The 19744-nt window shown below is 34.7% G+C and overlaps 1 protein-coding gene across 7 annotated transcripts in view; it reads right to left on the reverse strand.

Annotated features, from left to right (window-relative positions):
• The window catches only part of EDEM3 (ER degradation enhancing alpha-mannosidase like protein 3), a 69236-nt gene that overhangs the window by 22275 nt on the left and 27217 nt on the right, over nt 1-19744 (reverse strand). For all 7 annotated transcript variants that reach the window (XM_032393067.1, XM_032393062.1, XM_032393066.1 and 4 more), the window contains exons 7-13: nt 15100-15234; nt 12704-12809; nt 7206-7303; nt 5459-5584; nt 5175-5258; nt 3615-3698; nt 2972-3096 (exon numbers count right to left, since the gene is read on the reverse strand). In XM_032393067.1, the coding sequence (XP_032248958.1) occupies nt 2972-3096; nt 3615-3698; nt 5175-5258; nt 5459-5584; nt 7206-7303; nt 12704-12809; nt 15100-15234 (758 nt within the window). The remainder of the gene's footprint in view (nt 1-2971; nt 3097-3614; nt 3699-5174; nt 5259-5458; nt 5585-7205; nt 7304-12703; nt 12810-15099; nt 15235-19744) is intronic.

Below are 19744 nucleotides of genomic sequence, written 5' to 3' on the forward strand. Positions count from 1 at the left end.
CAGATGATTTGCAAACACTTAAGAATAGAGAAATGGTAAGATCACTACAGTTTGAGTTGGGTAAAGCTAGCAAACTGGGTATCATATCATATAATCTAATTTGTATTAAAAAACCATAAGCATATTATACACAAATGCAAACACATATACAATAAAACTGTCTAGAAGACTGTTTATCAAATTGCCAACAGTGGTTATCTTAGGGTGCGCAAGCAGGGAAGTGTCTTACGAAAGATTTTCATATTCTTTTTGCCATTTATATTCTTTCAGTGATCATTAAGGAACATACAAATATTTCCATTTTGAAAACTGTGTGTGTGTATGCTAGTGAGCCAGGGGACAGCACTGATAGATCTGTAAGGGAATAAGCAACCAGACGCAAAAAGCTTGTAACATGAAAGCCCTCAAGTGTCACACCATAAGGTACACTAGTCATGGTCCTAACCAGAGTTCTTCCCCAACAATTTAGATGGAAATTTTTTTAGGTATTCCTATCTAAGCTGCAGGTCAGGGGCGCCTGGGTGGCTCAGTCGTTAAGCGTCTGCCTTCAGCTCAGGTCATGATCCCAGGGTCCTGGGATCAAGCCCGGCATTGGGCTCCCTGCTCAGCGGGAAGCCTGCTTCTCCCTCTCCCACTCCCCCTGCTTGTATCCCCTCTCTCGCTGTGTCTCTGCCTGTCAAATAAATAAAATCTTTAAAAAAAAAATAAACTGCAGATCACTGAAAACATAATTTAGGTAGTACGTCAGATGACTGGGATGAGATTCAAACTCTCTTTTAGGTCTAGAAACACATAGGCACACACACAAAACCCAACAAAATCAAATTTTGCTGAGCTAAGGATAAAGCTCTAAGTTTACACTAAAAAAAAAAAAAAAATTCATTGCTAAAAAGCAGGATGGAGAATACCCATTTGTCAGCAGGCCACAATTAAGTAACTGAAGTCAACTGGCCACAAGTTCACTGTGAGTTGAACGTAATAAAGCTGCTAAAAAATTTAAAGCACATCTAGTAACACAGAATGATGAAGATTAGTAGTTCTCAACCTTTTGCTGGGCCAAATGCAGGAGATACAATGCTGCCAGGAGAAACAGTGAGTTGATGAAGCAGTGATCCTCAATTGGATAGAGGGTGTAAAACCACCAGCCGCTCAGAAAATTAGCAACCTCACAACTGTTCTTGAACAGTGATGTTTTGCCAGGCACATCTTGAGTATGGTTAATTCTGGACATGATATTTTAAGAGACACTCTATATATTGGAATATAATCAGATTGGGGCAAAGGCAGTGGTAAACAGTCTAGAAACAATGTCACATAAGGAATATTTGATAGGGAAAAATAGAAGAATGCTAAACTTAGAAAACTGGAACTCTCTAAATAGAGTAACTCATGCCTACCTCTGTAATTCCTCAACCTGTTACTTTTTTTTTTACTACAGCACAAATTACATAGTTGTAATTATTTCTTCACACACCTATCTTCTTCACTAACTACAAGTCAAGGGAGGGCAGGAACAGGTTCTAATTTCTCTTTCCATCCCCACACCTAAGTGCAGTGCCTGGCATACAGTAGGTGCTTAATTATTGTTCCTTGCATGAGTTGCCAGAATAGCGTTGTGTTCAAGAGCCAATGTGCCTTGATAAGAATTCTGTTAACCTTACTAATTGTGTGACCTTAGGTAAGTTCCCCAACCTTTCTGTGCCTTGGCTTCTTCATGTATACAATGAAGATTAAAATAGAGATTACACTTCAGAGGGCTGTTAAGATCAAATGAATTAAACAAAGCAGAGGCTTACCTAGAAGAGTGTCCAGAATGTAGGAGGTAGTCAATAAATGTTAAAAATAAATACACAGCCTATCTGCTTTCACTTCTTGCTGGTATCTGCATGCCTACTTCCAAAAACCTATCCATTTCTCATCAGCTATGATCAGGGAAGTAGGTCTCAAGTCTCATTAACTATTATCTAAATACTCTCAAGTGAAGGACTAAGGGACAACTCTGAGTAGATGATGAGAGCTGTGTCTCACCTGCCTCTAGTCCCTCTGCCTGAAATTCCTTTCACTACTTTTTTCTCATCCTTGCTCATCCTTTAAGATACAGAAGCCTCCAGAAACCTTCCAGGGACTGTCATATCTTAATCTTTAATATGTTTCATGGCACATATACAATGTTGTAACACCTATTTATCTGCCTATTCTCAGTGATTCAAAGATGGAAAAGACATGTCTTCTATCCTTAATCCTCAAAACCTAGTATAACACTGGCACATAAAATACTTCATAAACACCTGTGGAATGAATATTTGGCAACCAAATAAACAAACGTTAGTGTTCATTAGAGATGTGTTCCTAGGTTCTGGATGGTTAAAATACTCAGATAAGTAATCCTAGAATAACTGTAATGTTAGTGAATATCACAGTAACCAAAGTTTGCTTTTTATAGCTTGAGTATTTCATGCCATCCACATCAATTCAGTATCTGATGAAAGAGAAATTACCAATGGTCTTTCTTCCCCAGCCTTCCAAATCGGCAACAGAGTAAGAATACACACATTAACCAAGATATGCTTTGAGGAATTCTTGACTCAACACAAATCATAATCCAGATCATCCATCATCGTCTTCACAATTTCTAACATTGTACATAATATAAAAACTATTAACACAGAACCCCGTCCCCCGTTCCTAATACTAATAGCAAGGTTCTGATATTTAACATTCATTTATTCATCTACTTAAAAATCATTTGAGCACCTACTATATGCCAGGCACTATGATAAAAATACAAACTGTTCAAACAATTTTAAATGAGCCTATTCAAGAGTTTAAAAAATAAACACAACGAACTACGTTTTGCATCTTCAAGAACCTTTTGTAAAAGCATTAAGCTTATCTGAATTCTAACTAAGAGTTGTATTTTGTGTTGTTTCCGAGTTACCCTGAGGAAAGGGGATGTTAGGAATTGTTTTACCTGTCCTCATGACTTCCAGTACGAACATCCTTCATGGCAGCAAATCCGCAAGGCACTCTAGCATATTTATTTAAATTTTCAATAAGTGTTTTCCCTACTTCAAGGTAGTAAGGATCTCCTGTAGCCTATTAAAAAGGAGAATATATGTATACATATATATAGCTTATATATTACCATATACCCACTCATTTATCAGCTATTTATTGAGTACCTACTAGGTGCTTAGGCATTGTATCAGGCACTGGAGCACGTTACACAGAACTTAGCTCTGAAAATAAGCCAGGGATCTGCTTTATGGAATTTCTTAAACACACAACTGGAAAGCTGTCCAACTATGTACCTCAGCCCTTTGATAAAATTTTTAATACCCAGAAAGGTAACAGACATGCTTTAGAAAGCAGCTCTAGAATATAACACTTCTCTTTTTAGAAATGTTTATGTAAATATTTTGAAAAGACACAAAACTTAGATGTCAATTCTTCTCTCTTTCAATAATTATGGACTAGATGAATGAAAACTGTAACATATCCAACCATTATAACATTAAACAAAGACTTTGAAAACCCAATTACTATTATAAGGTGGTGAGATATCCAACAGAGAATGGGGACTAAACAGCAAAAAGAGAGGTAAAACAGCTTACTTTATACAAGAAGTAGGTACTTTCTGCAAATTCTGGTCTTAAAGGATGTTGAGCCCAATGTACCCTGAAATCTGTGGTGAATGCCTGGACAAAACAACATATAAATAGGTATAGAGATGTGATTTAAAAAATAAACAAGTGGTTCTAGAGTATATAGTAGTTAGATAGTAAGTTAGATCATAAAAAAGTTAAAAATTAAAATACTGGTAACAATTTTCTTCTATAAAATGAAAATTTTCATTGCTTAAAATCACAATTCATTTTTGTTAAGGTGCTATTTTTACCAATTAAATGTAATTATTTTTGTAAAAGATCATTTTGGCTATTAGGAAGCTTCGAGAAAACTATGAAACTCAGTAATGCCACTAGATGGGTCTTTGTGTTTTCTTCTTTTTCCTTATCTCCATTTTTTCCTCTTAATTATTAAGTCCCTCGTTCTCCTATTTCTATTTTAGCATTTTAGCATATGCTTTCTTCTATAACACCCTCAAATCCTCTGCACAGTGAGACGAGGCACTATTTAAAAATAAAACTAGTTTCACTTGAAATAATTCACTAACAGAGCCAACTGGTTTAAAAAAAAAAAAAAATTAAAATAAAACCCAAAACCTTTATGGGAACCAAATAAAACTTCACCTGTGATAAGATGTATTTAGTTGAACCTCGGTTTATTCTGAGTGAATATGAACTTTCTATAATGCACAGTCCTACTTACCTGAAGTCTAATAAAACTACACTTTCTAAAACAAACACTTTAGGAAGCGATCTAAATTGGTGGAATGCTTAGGTATCTCACAGAGAGTAGTGAATAAGCAGGGACAGAACACATACATTAATTTGGAAATTTTTAATGGTACATTTCTGGAAAGCCAAAATGTGTGCTGTTAAGATTTTGCCATATCAAGCCAGCAAGAATATTTATTACTAATATATAAAAACTAGGCAGTCTATGTGATCAGGAAGAGTGTATGTTCAACGTATATCATTTTCGTAAAATAATCTTTAGAAAATAAAGAGTAAAAAAGTCTCTCTAGCTGGTGGGTATACATAAAAGTTAGAATGAAACAATATGTATGTAATGCATAGATTAGAAAAGGCTGAGAAATACTAATTTGGGATTTTTTTTTTTTTACATAAAAGGTCAGCATTAACTTAGACTTCTCTTAATACATGAGAAAAAGGAAAAACATATGCAGTAGTGTATACACCAAAAACAAATTAATTAAACTATTTAACCAGGAAAAAAACAAATAAAAAAGAATAAACCGGGGCGCCTGGGTGGCTCAGTCGGTTAAGTGTCTGCCTTTGGCTTAGGTCATGATCCCAGGGTTCTGGGATCGAGCCCCACATCGGGGTCCCTGCTCAAGTGGGAAGCCTGCTTCTCCCTCCTAAACTCCTCCTGCTTGTGTTCCTGCTCTCGCTATCTCTCTCTCTGTCAAATAAATAAATAAAATCTTAAAAAAAAAAAAGAATAAACCAATCCTGAAGATAACATTTGCTGTCTTTAAATCAGCAACTTATAGTATATGTAAATTAGAATTCCAAAGATGATTTGCTTACCTCTGGTAGGAAATTATGTTTTTTAATCACCTGATATAACATTTCATGAGTTTCAATAGCAGGTCTAATGTCTCCCTTTAAGACCTAAAATTCAACAATAACAACAAAATTACCTAATAAAATATGAGTTGATTTTATCTAGAGTCATTATATAAACAGAAAAATGTACATTAATAAATTTTAAAATGTGACTCCATTTTGATAATTCAATTTTAGAGATCACATACGCACTTAATTGTTCCACGTTAATATTAAAAAAGTACAGGTTTTTTTGGTTTTTTTACCTGCAAACCTGGAAAAAAGGCGAGCAAAGCATCCATCCACGTTCGAGCATTCAGCATTGGCTTGTGGATATGCACATCAAGTAGAAGAGGTGGCTGGCTAATGTACCTCATGATGGCATCGTAGTGCTAGAAGATCACAATATATGTTCATGAAAGTAGATGAAAAAAGATGTATTATTCTAAAAACTGTAATTAAGTCGCACTGTGAAGAAAATAAACCTGAATTTATATATAAATTTACTATTCGTTAACTATGTAAATATCTAAATTATTCTATATGGAAATCTTTCTAAAATATATTATATATAGTCCCCTGTGTTAATTCTGATGCAGAATATTAAAGACTATCATTAATATAGGATCTTCTGAGGGGAGATCCTGTTGCTGTCTTGTGGGACTGGCCCATGGTTGTGGCCAAAGGATGCTCTTATGCCCTCTTGAAATATAGTTACAGGCTTCTGTATTATAGAATTAGTTGCGTTTTCTCCTGTGTATAGGAAGTTTGGTCCCTTCTCAGCTAATGTAATACTCTAGTGCTCACTACTCAAATTCATGCATCTAATCATTGTTACCACTCTTATAGTCTGCTACATCTGTCTTTTATGTTCTTAAAAACTCTTTTTCCCCTTCTTTTATCTTCTTCTAGATATTTCTCAGGTTTGACAACAGGTTGAGCTGTTAGTCAATCCATGATAATGAGCCAACAACAAAAAAAAACCTGTCCTCGTTCACCTCAAGAAAATCTTGTTATAATCTAATAAACAATATGTGATCATGTTTTTTAAAGTATTCAAATGGCAACTTATTAGGTCTCTTATTGGTTTTTCCTAACTCACCTATTCTTTAATAACTTATTATCTGCTAGACGTTAAGGCACTGTTCTAACACTTCACATGCACTAGCTTATTTAATCCTTCCAATAACTCTATGAATAATACTAGTATTCCCATTTTGTGGATAAGGAACAGAGTCAAATAGTGTAAAGTTACTTGCCCAAAGTCACAAAACCAGTGGTACACCAGGATTTAAACCCAAGCAGGACAACTCCCATACTTTAGCCACTATACCATATTGTCTCACAGTAATGTGGGTGAACTGATAGATGCACAAAGAAATTATAGATGATTTCAAAAAGAATACAGTGATATAGCTGATGAGTTTGCTGTACTGATTTCAATTTGCTTCAATTACAAAGGCAATCCAATCAGGTTCAATAATCCTCCCCCTTCTCCCCTAAAAATATGCCTGCGGCTCTAACCCAGACTTAAAGAGGTATAGACCTGCTTTTGAAATGAATACTCACTAGTTTCTCTAAATCTCCAAAGCCCTGCATGCTTGGTGTGATCAAGGACTAGTCCAAACTTCCAAGATTTCAACAAGAATTGGAATCCAAAGGAGAAAGACAACTAGTAATTTATTATAATAAATTCTCTTCCTTGTATAAAAGATTAGGTAAACTCAAATCTACCTATTTTATGACTTACTGGCAGAACTTAAAAACTTCTGATAAGAGATGAAAATAAAACTACTTTGTAAACTAATTTTTGGAATGTATGTAGCTTTGTCCTATCCCTGTCCAACATCATCAGGGAATACTGACAAAAAACCATTTTTTTAACATTTTAACATTTTTAACATTTTAAAAAGATTATTTCTCAGACTGTCACTCAGATAATTCAGTTTCTATCAAAATCTGGCACTCAAATAAAATTGGCTCTAAAGTTAATATAAAATTAGATCAACTTACTGTATTAAATCTTTCCAGAAAACTGTCATCTCCCAGCAAGACATAGGCTTTCAATAGATATTCATAATATGAATCAATCCCTGCTCCAACTCCACTATCTATGGAAAAAATACATATAAATGTGATTCTTTATTAAACAAGTCTTAAAAACCCTTGACAGAGCACAAGTGAGGGTATTAGTACACTAAGAATGAAACATTAGTCTAAACATGAAATTGTTTAAAGTAAAAATTCAACATTTATAGAAATATTAACCCTACTATATGAATAACAATGGTTCCTTGCTGATGTTTGTATATTTACAAAAGAAGAATCGTACTTTGCAAAATTGGTTATATAAGTCTTATTTAAAAGCAGGAGATACTAGTTTTAAGAAGTTTTTCAAAGCTCATTTTCTCAGTGAGGAACTCTAAAAAGGAAACATTAGAGAGGACTATTATGCATTTTTTTAAACATTTAGATCCTTAATCAGTAAGACATCAATCTTTAAAGTTAGAGTAGGTATGAAATCAAGACTGCTGCTGTTTGGAGGTTCCAATTTTAATTGCTGCAACTAACATGGTTGTTGGCTTCTTCCTCCAAGATTATCACTGAGGACCAAAGAAAGAAAATAAGAAAACTGTAAGAAACCTGGCAGCACAGGCAGGGCAGGCTGGGGAGAGGGTGGCTTTGGCCTAGAGCGGAAGGCAGCCAGACACGATTAGGAAAGAATCAAATAGGAGGGAAACTGCTAGAGCTTTGCTCTTGCTTCTCCCCAACCACTATCTTAAGACACATCTCCTACACTTGCTACAACTCAGGTCTGTGTTCCAGGTCTCCTCAGGAGTAAGATCAGGGCAGCACTAAAATCCTGCATAAGGAATTGAATAAAAAAGGTGGGACCTAATTTTAGACATTCTTACCCCATAATTCCTGAGGTTGGTGAGTTTACAATTTAAATTATAATTACAATTACAATCTGAGAAATCCCTATACCCACGGAACATTCAGCATCAATTAAATCAGAATCTCCTGGGGTCCAAGCATTGTTATTTTTAAAAAAACTTGTTAGAATTCATCCCTAAGATCACTGGGGATGATAGGGATTGGAATCTGACCTTCCCACAGAGTAGGTGAAAAAGGAACATAAACTTATAGGCCAAAAAACATGTAAGCAGCACGACTTTCTAAAAATAAAAAGAATGTGCTGGAATAAGAATTTATCAGAACGGGGCGCCTGGGTGGCTCAGTTGGTTAAGCGACTGTCTTCAGCTCAGGTCATGATCCTGGAGTCCCGGGATTGAGTCCCACATCGGCTCCGTGCTCAGCGGGGAGTCTGTTTCTCCCTCTGACCCTCCCCCATCTCGTGCGCTCTCTCTCTCTCTCTCTCTCTTTCTCTCTCAAATAAATAAAATCTTTAAAAAAAAAATTTATCAGAAGAAGAAATAATAGAACAGGCACACTTATTTTAAATTAATTTTTTTTTAAAGATTTTATTTATTTATTTGACAGAGAGAGACACACACAGAGAGAGGGAACACAAGCAGGGGGAGTGGGAGAGGGAGAAGCAGGCTTCCCGCTGAGCAGGAAGCCCAATGCAGGGCTCAATCCCAGGACCCTGGGACCATGACCTGAGCCAAAGGCAGACGCTTAACGACTGAGCCACTCAGGCGCCCCTTAAATTATTTAATTTTAAAATTAGCCTTATAGACATACTAAAGATAGGGAAGATATTAACAATATAAAATAAGAAAAAAAATGTTTAAGTAAGCTCTACACCCTACATGGGGATGGAACTCATGCTCTACCAATTGAGCCAGCCAGGCACCCCACAAAGAAAAATTTTTAACCAGGCAGAAATACATGGAATAAAAAATATAACAGTTAAAATAACAAAACAGATGGGATATATAGCAGAAAGGATACAACTGAGGAACATATCAGCAAACTGGAAGATCACATGTAGCAATCTTCCAGAAGAAAAAAAAGGCAGGAAAAAAAAAAAAATATATATATATATATATATATATATATACAGATAAGATATATGGAGGACAGAAACAGAAGTGATTAGGTAACAGGAACTACAAAAAGAAAGATTAATAAAAATGAAAAGAATATCTAAAAAAATAAGACCAGTTTTCAGCAATTAAAAACAAAGATTTTAAATAGAAAGGACCTACAGAATATCACAAGGAGAGCTAAAGAAATTTCTACACCAAAAATTAGTGACGTTTTTAGAAATTTCTCTTTGCTTTTGATATTCTTAGTCTTCCAAAGAGGAAGAGTAGATCACACACATAAGAGCATAAAAATCAGAATATCAGATTTTTTAATACAATGTAAGAAGACAATAGAACTGTATTTTCAAAGACTTGAAGGAAAAGAACTTGATAATGATAACAGAAAATGATATACAGCCAAACTGTCACTCAAATATGAAAGCATAATAAAATTGTTAGGCATAAAAGGCCTCCAGAAACTATTAAAAGCTAAAGAAACCAGGGATAAATACTTAAGTAAGAAGGGAGACAAATCTAACAGATGTTGCGAGCAATATACACGGTACAAGTGACCAAATACCTTGACAGCTTGTTACTTTTTTTTTTTTTTTAAAGATTTTATTTATTTGACAGACAGAGACACAGCGAGAGAGAGAACACAAGCAGGGGGAGTGGGAGAGGGAGAAGCAGGCTTCCCGCTGAGCAGGGAGCCCGATGCGGGGCCCGATCCCAGGACCCTAGGATCATGACCTGAGCCGAAGGCAGACACTTAACGACTGAGCCTCCCAGGCGCCCCGACAGCTTGTTACCTTTAAAGAAAGAGAAAGGAGGGCTGCACTATGCCCAAAAGAAAAAAGAACATATTCAGAGTGAATAAGAACTAAATAACTATATAATATTAACAAAACGGAGGGTGGAGGTTGGGGCTGAGGGAGAGAGAGAAAGGAGAACATGCTAAAGTTCATGTCTTACTAGGAGGTAAATATAGGTTTCATTTAATAACAAAAGGATTAAAAAGAAAACTGGAAAGGTGGAACACACTGAAATTACAATTAAGATAGTATAAGTCCAAATATATAAAAAACAGAAGTAAACGTAAATGGACTGAAATCACCAATTAAAAGACAAAGACTGACAAATTGGCTTTTTAAAAAAAATCTATAAATTTTATAAGCGTTACACTTAGAGCGCTCTCTCTCTGGGGAAAGGAAAAAAAAAAAAAAACTGGCCACGTTCTAGGCCAAAAAAAAAACATCAATAAATTTTAATGGATAATTATCACATAAATCGTAAGTATCATATAGGTATCAATAGTATTCATTAAAAGTACAACTGAATAGAAAATGGACAAAATACAAGAACATCAATACCAAAAAAAGGGAAACCTATATGACCAATAAATACCAAGAAGTGTTCAACATCATCAGTGATCCAAAGAAATACAAATCAAACTACAATGGGAAATCATTTATATACCTATTTCATTGGCAAAACCTTTTGAGTCTGATAATACTCAATGGAGAGGATGTTGATCCATGGGATCTCTTATATTTTGCTAGTAGAAGTATAAAGTGGCGAAACAACTTTGGAAAACAGTTTTGAAAACAATTTTGACATTACCTCCTGAAGCTGAACATTAATTTATCCTATGATCTAAAAATTCCACTCCTCCATACATAGCCAAGAAAAACTCTTACACATGTACAACAGGAGAAACATACAAATATTCATGGAACTACTATTCACAGTAGTAAAATCCAGGAAACAATCTAAATGCCCAGATTGTGGTTCATTCATCCAATAAAATATTAACAGCAGTCCAAAAAAAAAAAAACAAAACAAAACTACCCGTTTATGCAAAAATATGCATGAATCTTAGCAATACATTAAGTGAAAAAAAAGTCTCAAAAGTATGCAAGATGTGATATGATTTTATTAGGTTTAAAGCAAAACAAAAATACACTTTTTAAGAATACATAGAGATGCAATAAAACTTTATTAAAAGCAAATGATCAGTAGAAGATAAGAATGCTGACTATTTCAGTTAGAGAAGGCAGAGGCATGGGATTGCAGAGGTAGAGAGTGTCAAGGATCATACGCAGAAGTGTATGTTGTCAAGTAATGGTCCATTTGTGGGTCCTTATTACATTATTAAAAATGAGAGACACCTGGGTGGCTCAGTCAGTTAAGCATCTGCCTTCAGCTCAGGTCATGATCCCAGGGTCCTGCGATCGGGTCCCATGTCGGGCTCCTTGCTCAGTGGGGAACCTGCTTCTCTCTCTCCCACTCCCCCTGCTTATGCTCTCTGACAAATAAATAAATAAAATCTTTAAAAAAAAAAAAAAAACGCCGGGGCGCCTGGGTGGCTCAGCCGTTAAGCGTCTGCCTTCGGCTCAGGTCGTGATCTCAGGGTCCTAGGATGGAGCCCCACATCGGGCTCCCTGCTCGGTGGGAAGCCTGCTTCTCCCTCTCCCACTCCCCCTGCTTGTGTTCCCTCTCTCGCTGTGTCTCTCTCTCTCAAATAAATAAATAAAATCTTAAAAAAAAAAAAAAAAAAAAAGCCTAAATAAAATGGGCCATGCATGGACCAATGATGAGTGTGTCAAAAACCAAGGATTATGATTAATTTAAAATTAATTCTAACTAATTAATTTGCACCTGAGTTCCAAGCAGGTTAAAAAAACAGAAAAGAAATGGCAGAATTCTGAAGCCAGAATTCAGATTAGTTTCAGGGGCCATTTAGATAAAATTTGGAAAAATCTTACATAATACTAAATAGATAGTAATTATGATAATCTTACTAAGAATAAATATTCTAGTATATTTCCATTTATCTATGCTGTATAGGGGTGTCTTATAAAGTTATATATATATATCTTTAAAGATTTTATTTATTTGACAGAGAGAGACACAGTGAGAGAGGGAACACAAGCAAGAGGAGTAGGAGAGGGAGAAGCAGGCTTCCCACTGAGCAGGGAGCCCAATGCGGAGCTCGATCCCATGACCCTGGGATCATAACCTGAGCCGAAGGCAGACGCTTAACGACTGAGCCACCCAGGCACCCTAAAATTAATATTCTTTATATAATTTTATATCCTGTTTGTTCATGTAACATTTATCTCATGATTCCAATTCATTTCAATAACATCTAGTGATAAATTATTAAATGCAGATTTCCACTTAGTCTGAGATGACTGAGGTATTCTGATTCTCTAGTTCTCAAGGAAACTAGTTCTAGTGTTTCATCTATATCCTATATCTATAATGCTATACCCATTAAGGTATGAAATAAAACAGTAAGTCCATCTAGAATAAGGGTGCTATTATTTGGTCCCAAAGAAGAAAATCAGGTTAAATTAAAAATCCAGCAATCTGGTGAAAAACGATTCTTTATACTGTCCCAAAGATTATTTTAACAAATGAAAATCCTTTATTTCCCAACCACTCTGAGGATGTGAAGGCTTAATTTAAAAAGGCCAACTTACATGAAAAAAAAAAAAAGCTCAACTTACATACCTTTTCTTACCCAATCTCCAGTATGAATATTTATAGTCACACCCACTAAATTACTACTTCGCTGTCTTTTTTCCCAGAGAAAATCAAGAGCTTTTCTTGCGTATTCCTATAATTAAAAAAAAGAAAAGCATACTTGAAGAACTGCATGTCTCTGGCAAATAGGAAACAAAGAAACCAAAGTCAAAGGCCCATAGAATATTTTAAGGATTATATAAAATTCCTATGATCATCATTTATAATACACATTAAATTTCCTTACAAGTCAAATCTTGGCTCTTTTTCAGCCAATCAAGCCTAGTTAAAAAGAATGAGTCTAAATACTATTTAGTGGCAGTGATCTCACTTTGAGACCATCATGTTCGTCTATACTTATAGTGCAAGTTCAATTCACATACATGTATTATTAAATTATATTAATTGCTGCCATAATTAAATGCACTTGTTCAAATAATTTCTATCATTTAAATACAAAGTGAAAATCTCCTTACATACTCTTATTTAGAGAATTAGAAGAGAATTCCAAAGTTGGTATGTCATCTCTGAAACACTAACAAGCATTTCAGGAGCCCACTTTTTACATAGCATGCAACTTCGTTAGTGAAGGTAAATAAATTCACTAGTAATTCATTTGACAATACCAAACCTAACCTTATGACACCATTTTTCTTTTTTTTCACTTATTTTTATCCATTGGTCACTAAATTAAAATAATTTCTGATCAAATTCTTAGCTTTGGATAAAAAGATGTTATAAAACATAAAAGCGTAAGACATGTACAGGAGAGTTTCTAAGTTAAACTTAATTTCAGAACATGAATCTATTTAGCATTAGAGAAGTACTTCTATAAAAGAAAAAAAATCATTAAACCAACTTGCCACTTTGCAGATTTAAGAACAGAGTATAAAATAGTCTTAGTTCTTGAATTAATTTATTTATGCTGAAAACAAAGCAGACTATGGCTTTAATTAAATGCTATAATTTCAGAGCCAGAAAGTTTCATAAAGATTTTATTTCCCTGTTCCTATGTTACAGCTAAGAAAATAGGCCCAGTGAAATCAAAGTTTAAAACTGAATTATAGAATATGAGAATTCATATCTCTTTATATATTAGACCAAAAGTCAGCAAACTTTTTTTGTCAGATAGTAAGTATTTTAGGCATTATGGGTCCATACAGTCACTATCACAATGATTCAACTCTTGCCACTTTAGCACAGATGCAGTCATAGACACAAATAAATAAGCATGGCTGTGTTTCAATAAAACTTTATTCACAAAAATAGGCAGTGGCTAGATTTGGCCCCAAGGCTGTTGTTTGCCAACCCTGTATTAGATTGACGCTGTCAACTGCATCAGGTTGCTTCTCCTACAATAAATTACTATATATTCATGAAGTTAAAGAGATCATAATTTTCAATAGATTTACTCATAAGTATAAAATAGGCCAGTGGAAAGAGTATGAGCTTTGAATTTAGAAAGGCGTGGATTCTAATTCCAATTCTACTCATTCACCCATAACTCTGCATCATATCCTCTTTGAATCTCACTTTCCTAACCTATAAATGCATCAGTATCTCAGAGTTTGTAGTTCAAATTAGACAGTGCAAAAGTGAGTATAGTTTTCAATGAAAGGAAAATATGTCAGCAAAGTACAGAATAAAAATTTAACCAAATATGGTTAAGTCTGTCCTTGACACCCTGAACATATAGACACACAAAGACCACCTGACTTGTTTTACTTACACTCAGATCCAATGTCTCTAATGCTGGTATACATTCCCTATTTCTGCTTGCTTTATGCGTGCCATTTGCTGAATTTTTAAAAATTTTCCTAAGTCATATGTTTGAAAAAGAAGGTGTTTTGTGATACTATTGCACACAATGACATGCTTAAACAAATAGATAAAAGTGTGAGACATAGTTAAGTCTACAACGAATTACTTGGCGAATATTAAGTCTTTTGGATAAGAAATAACATTAACCTTGGGGTAAACAAACTTACAGATATGACTCTATCAAGACAAGTGCAAAAATTTCACTGTTTCAGTGAAGTTTTCAGAAAAGCAACAGACCATCTAGAAGTATAACAAATAAAACAAAAAGACAGTTTTTCATATAAGACATTTGTGATATCAAATTCATATAATATGGATGGAATCTCCTAAGAATAAACCTAAGAATTTATAGTTTGTGAAAAAATGCAAAGTTGTATTAATATGTATCTACCTCACGAGTTCTAGGTTTTTTGATAAAAACCATACGATGGAATCTAGACAAAAGTTCACTAAAATGACAGTAATCCTCCAACTGATAATCCTCATACTTGAGCAATGAAAAAAGGATATAAAGTTAGTTATGCCCAATACCCCAAAGATCAAAGACTGTATGAAAAGCAAACCTCAAATATTGTCGCTCCTGTGAACCGACTTAAAGCAGCAAACTCAAGGATCAAGGTACCTGCACAAGCTGTACAGGTATCTGTCTCAGTTCCGGTTCGAGCTTCTGGTTTTCTGACACCAAACTTTAAATTAATCTAAATAAAATCAGAAGATTATCATTAGCAACTATGGAGAGAAAATGGCTTCTGGATAAGAGATTATTTTTCAATCAAGATTTTTCATCAAATCATGGAAATAGGTCATAAAATATCTAAACACTGAAATTTGATGATCTTTGTGACTTTCCAATTTAACATGTAGAGAAGTATATTCTACACATATAATATTCATGGCGTAAATAAGTTTTCCCTTATTTCCTTCCTCAATGAGACCAAAATTCAGTACCCATATAAGAATTACATAGAGAAAATACCTTCTATAACAATTTGATTCTCTGGACAGTTTGAACTAGTTAGTATAAGAATAAGAAACTAGACTAGCTCTAAAAGAAATTAGATTTAATTGAGAATTTATGAAAAACCAATACTATCTTAGTCCTTCACAGCAAAAAAAAAAAAAAAAAAAAAAACTGATTAAGTTATGGTATATATTTAAAAGGGGATTAAAATTTTGTTTACATGTTTTAAAAATTTTGAAGTATAGAGTATACTGCCTTGCTGACAGGCTATCAAGCAACACAAAGAAAATTTTTTCGAAGGAGTTTTTTTTTTTTTTTTTATAATTCAAAGACAGCCAAATTATACTACATTATAAACCTAGATTAACCAGAACCAAACTGACTAGAAACTGATTAAAACTCGAATGGTCTTCTGCAGTCCAAATAAATAACAAAAGAGCAAGCATATACCAAGGATTCCACATGTAAACAAAAACATCAAATACAAATGTTTCCAGATCAGTTATTATTCAGACTCTATAAGGAGAAGTTCAAACAAAGTCATATTTCAACTTATCTGCAGAAATCAATTGCTGGGTATGCCTATTACCTTAACAGGGTCCAAACACCAGGAATATCTAAGCAAGGAGATAGGGATAATACCCACTCACCACAAATAAACAAATAACAAAAGTGAAATGTAGGTGAGACATGAGGAGTGGATTGTTATGTTGGCCATTCACCTTACTTTCCAAAATGTCACTTGAGGCATTTTACATCATATTCCATGTCCTATTAGCCTAGAAGTATCTCTCTATCCCCACTCAAATTCATAATTATCTCTACCATTTATAATTCTGAAAGAATAAATGGCTTTAGGTAGTTCTGCCCCAAAAACCAGAATGGAAATCATCCCTTGTCCTCTTATGTTACCTATATCTCTACCAACAGAATTAAAATTGATGTTAAAAATAAACTCTAAGGGGCGCCTGGATGGCTCAGTTGGTTAAGCGACTGTCTTTGGCTCAGGTCATGATCTCAGGGTCCTGGGATGGAGCCCTATGTCAGGCTCCCTGCTCAGCAGGGAGTCTGCTTCTCCCTCTCCCTCTGCTGCCCCCCCGAACCTGTGCACTCTCTCTCTCAAATGAATAAAATCTTAAAAAAAAAAAGAATAAACTTTAAAATGAAGACATCCTCAATAATAAAATATTTACATTAACTGCACTAAGGTAAAGTGTAATAATTTTTATAAATATTTGTAATAAGAGTCAACAGTGAAAAATATTTTCTGGTTAATTCTATTAATTATTACAATCAACTGATCAATAGGTATCTACTATGTGGAGAGTATTAAGATACAAAGTAACTGAAAAGATCCTTGTTCTCCGGGAGCTTAAAATCCAGACAGAGCAATTAAGACAGATATATAAATGGAGACGGGAACTAATAATGGAAAGTCATAAATAAGTTCCAAACAAATGGAACTAACAACAAACGCTAAGATCTAAAAATCAGAAGAAATATCACTGATATTTGATAAAATATCACTGGATTGGGAGTAGCTGAGGGCTAACAAATGGCAAAGTCCAGGGAAGTAGTCATGAGAAAGCAAAGGCAAGACAGGAAACATTTATATCCCATTTTTAGTATCTTTTCTCTTAACAAAAAAAAAAGGAAATACTTGGACTCACTGAAGTTCTGTACATTAAAAATATTTAAGATGGTTGTATACTGCATTATAGTCTTCACTGTCCCAAGATGGTCGCTACTAAATGATGTAAAAGGACTATTTCTTAATACAACTAGCCATAGTATCATATCATTTCCATCTCGTACGCTGAAGATCTGCGTTATTAAACAACTTCCAAATGCAAAACCTCCAGGAGGCACTACCAGTTCTATAAGACAAGGAAAAAGGGTTGAGTGCCTTTTTTGCTTATGTTAATCCTCTTGTTGAATTTTGCTCTGGAGGCTGGTTAGATAAGCTGCAGTCCTCCTGACTAGATCTCAGAGGACAGGTGGTAGGAGCATCCATTTAGTCATGTACAAGTTAGAAACAAGGAGCTTATTGCCCTTTACTTGAAGGGCTTCAGACAAAAAGGGTTAAAGTATAATAAAGGTTTTGTACTTAGAAGGAATTTGGAACCTGGTTTCTCCCTCCTGGTCCTATGTCCTGGGAATCACAAAGTAGTTCTTAAAAAGGAACGTTTTTTATTAAAAGGTGGAAGTTTAAATTACCTACACTAAATTTATCTACATTATATATTTGCTATACCCAAAAGACCCCTAAAATATCTACAAAATCAAAATGGAATTGCCATTAACCCTGTGTTTTATGGATATAATCACCTACCTGACCTTAGAAATGAGGTCTTAAATGAAAAACTGGCAAAGTGCTTTTAATTAACGTTGAGGAAATGGCATCCCAAAGTGTGGACTACCTCTAGGGTTTATGTGTAGATGTGACAAATGACCATTAACCACTAAAATATCATTTCTGTCCAGCAAATTCTTGAGTTAAAAACACTAATGCAGTACTATCAATTATGTATGCATATCTAAGAGAGACTGTACATATTTTCATGAGTAAAAGCTCGTTAAGTGTGAAGAAGGCAGGATAGGAAGACACTTAGTTTCTATCTGTAGTCCTCTTCTAAAAAGCAATTTTTAAAATTTTCTTGATACTTCAGAGTATAAGAAAATAAAACATTTTCTTTATTTTACTACAATACTTAGTAGCTACTGTTTTAATTCCTCTTCTGTTTCTCATGTTATGACAAAAGTGAAGAAATGCTAGATTCCCCAAAATTTAGCACATCAAATTATAACAAAAACTAAAAGTATTTACTAACAGTAAATTCAATTAAATAAACATCTAGGTTATTTGAAATCACTTTGTTTTTAATTTTAATATGCTAAGAAAATAAAAACATCAACAAGTTTAACCACACTAAAAAGCAAAGAAATTCACATTAAAACAAGACTTTAATTTTTCTCATTCATTTGGCAAAATAATAACAATACACACTGTTGGCAACAGTACAACGACACATATACTTTTATAAAACACTGAGTAACTATAAAAGTAGAACCTTTCTGGAGAACAACTGGACAATAAGTACCCAAAGCCTTAAAAAACATTCCCTATTTCTGTGACTTACTATTTCCTCTCCTAGTAATTTATCCCATGGAAGAGGTAAAGAGATCTGTATAAAGATGTTCACAGAAGAGCTATTCAAAATATCAAGAGTGAGAAATTTAAATAAGAGATTTAATAAATAGTCTGTTTCACTAAACAAACAAAAAAAAAAAGTGTTGGTCACAATCCACTAAGTTCGTGGGTAATATAATATGCTATGACCTCCAGTTTGAAAAGCACTGCTCTATATTATGCTGTCTCTCCAGTCAAAGGCTTTTTGATGGTGAAAGTGAGTCTTACTTGATTTACAGTGGGAGAAAAGTTATTCCAGGTAAGAGAGATGACAGGCCTAACAGCATGGAAATGGAAAAAAACAAAAAACAAAGGAAAACATATCTTAGGTGTTTGGGGGGACACTAATAGATTCTTTTGGCTGAAATGGAACACTCATTTCACCGGGCTGTGAGGTTCTGAGAGCAGGTCAGAAAGCCTACGGCCAAACCATAATGAATTCTGAAAGTTAAAAGATACTCTGTACAATAGGGAGTCAGTAAAACTTCTGGGGGTAGTTTGATAAAAATTGTTTTAGTAAGATTAATTTTGTAAGTCTCTAAATAAACCAGAGAGAAAAGAGAAAGATAGGTATTTACAATAGTTTAGGAATTATATTGGCTTCAACTAGCATAATTTTTGTGAAAAGTTATCACAACTTAGTAATGGCGGAGGTGTCTAACATGGACAAGAGGGAGAGAGCAAAGGTATTAATAAAGAAATACATCAGGGGCGCCTGGGTGGCTCAGTTGGTTAAGCGTCTGCCTTCGGCTCCAGTCATGATCCCGGAGTCCCAGGATCGAGCCCTGCATCGAGCTCCCTGCTCAGCGGGGAGTCTGCTTCTCCCTCTGCCCCTCACCCCACTCATGGTCTCTCTCTCTCTTGCTCTTCCTCTCAAATAAATAAAAAATAATAAAGAAATAAATCAGCATAGAAAGCTCTTTCCCTATTCAATGGCTTCTTTCCCTTTGCTTTAAATATAACATTTTCTTGGGGGGAAAAACAAAACTCCCTCAACTGACTCTGCTGCACCTCTCTTTAACTACCAACACAGAAATCTCAAAATGAATGGTCCTGT

Source organism: Phoca vitulina, unplaced genomic scaffold (genome assembly GCF_004348235.1).
Source record: "Phoca vitulina isolate PV1807 unplaced genomic scaffold, GSC_HSeal_1.0 scaffold71, whole genome shotgun sequence".
In the NCBI taxonomy this organism is placed as follows: domain Eukaryota; kingdom Metazoa; phylum Chordata; class Mammalia; order Carnivora; family Phocidae; genus Phoca; species Phoca vitulina.